This window comes from Sphaeroforma arctica (assembly GCF_001186125.1).
Source record: "Sphaeroforma arctica JP610 unplaced genomic scaffold supercont1.1261, whole genome shotgun sequence".
Classification (NCBI taxonomy): Eukaryota; class Ichthyosporea; order Ichthyophonida; genus Sphaeroforma; species Sphaeroforma arctica.
Window position 1 is genome coordinate 14,835 of NW_014039297.1, and position 1,725 is coordinate 16,559.

The 1,725-nt window shown below is 45.7% G+C and overlaps 1 protein-coding gene across 1 annotated transcript; it reads right to left on the reverse strand.

Moving 5' to 3' along the window:
• Nucleotides 1-66: 66 nt before the first annotated feature.
• Nucleotides 67-1,466, reverse strand: SARC_10469 (hypothetical protein; the record flags this gene model as incomplete). Its single annotated transcript, XM_014295492.1, has 2 exons — nt 67-122; nt 170-1,466. The coding sequence occupies 2 exons, from the start codon at nt 1,464-1,466 to the stop codon at nt 67-69; spliced, it is 1,353 nt and encodes a 450-aa protein (XP_014150967.1).
• Nucleotides 1,467-1,725: the final 259 nt, after the last annotated feature.

Genomic DNA, 1,725 nt, shown 5'->3' on the forward strand with positions numbered 1-1,725 from the left:
ACTGAAAATGTTCGAACCAGATGTACGTGGTTATGTATGTACACCAACACACAGTCCAGTACTTGATTATCCTTGTACCTTTGCCGTTCTTCCTTCAACCGTGGGAATGTGTAGTTCGGCACCTTTATCTCGCGAGTCGATCTAGCACCCAACCGTTCCTCCCGTATACCTGAGATCATAAACACATTAACACTGCGTTTATACACCTCCATCTTAACATTAATACGTTCCACCAACGTCTCCACATGTTCCAATTTCAACCAGCACGGTCGCTCAGGCATAAACTCTCTGACAAGCCAGTCGACAATGAAATCGATCTCCGGCTTACACCACTCCTTATGAATGGAATGAGGCGTCCCTGCGTTATCAGGCGCTATGTGTGTTTCCAACATCCTCAGCGGCGGGAATCGAACAGGTTGCAGCAATTCCAATACACTCCACACCGTATCATGGTAAGGCTCACCGTCTTTCGTCTTTAACTGAATCAGATGACGCGCGTCAGGATTGATGCGTTTAGTCGAGTACCGTTGCACGTACTGCAGCAACAACTGCCATGCAAGTGCAATGTACACACACTGGCCTACATTGTCTTCAGGTATGGGGACAAAGTAGGAACTAGGGAGATATAGATTAGGGCGTTTCGTCTTCGAACCTACACACCGTCCCCGCTCCTGCCGCAACACCTCATCATCCCTTTCTCCCCATACAATGGCAGAAGCTTCTCTAGCAAACTCATGGGTAGCAGAATACACGCCATTAAACACGCTGACGTCTGATAGTCCACCAAGCATACCCGGAGACGATACCAACTCAAACAGTGTGGAGAAGTTCAGAGTCGTAGACTCGGTCAACTGAAAAGCGGCGTCGTAGTTGTTAGCCAGGGTAGCACGTAAAACAAGAACCTTTAGGATAAGAGTGCTGATGTACTTTGTGAAACGAAACTTAATGTTCTCCCGAGTAAGACCGATCTTGTCAAATTCCAACTGAAAGTTCAATGTGCCTGAGGTAATAGGGTCTCCGATACTCTTTCCGCTTATGGAAGTATTGAGGTATTTCTCCAATGACAAGGTTAGCTGCAGGTTACGACTAGAACTCGTAATCAGGTTGAAGAATTTCCGGTTGGCAGAAGGTCCCCAGGTCCCAGGCTCTGTTTGATGGACAGTAGTCACATACTTGATGTACGGTCCGACCAACAGTTCAGCAATCTTATCACGTACAGGTTCCAGGAATTCGTTAACAGCCCGTGTTCTTGGAGCCAGAACTCCCGACCCCTCCTCTTCGGTGTTGGACAAATAAGTAAGAGAGTCGCCCAACTGCACAAGATTCCCAGCAAAGTTCACAACAGGTAGGAACTTGATCTTCAGCAAAGATCCTCGACCATTGAACTGAGTAGCAGCTTCACCTATAGTGATTAGATCACCAACAGGGTACGGGTGCAGGACATCGACAGTGGTATTGGACGTCATGGTAACAAATGAGGGGTATAAGGATTTCAATCTTAATTTCAAAAGAATGTGATCCTATATTCATTGAGACAGATGGCTTATATACTACAACAGGTGAAAAAATTGTCATTACATTGGGTTATATTAAGAGCGCAAGGTGATTTTAGATCTACTATAGAGGATACGCGGAACCTATCCAGAGAAAATATGTGTACATACATGGCAACTATTGCACTCCAATAATTCCAACCCTTTCATTGGAACGCCAAAATATTTGGCG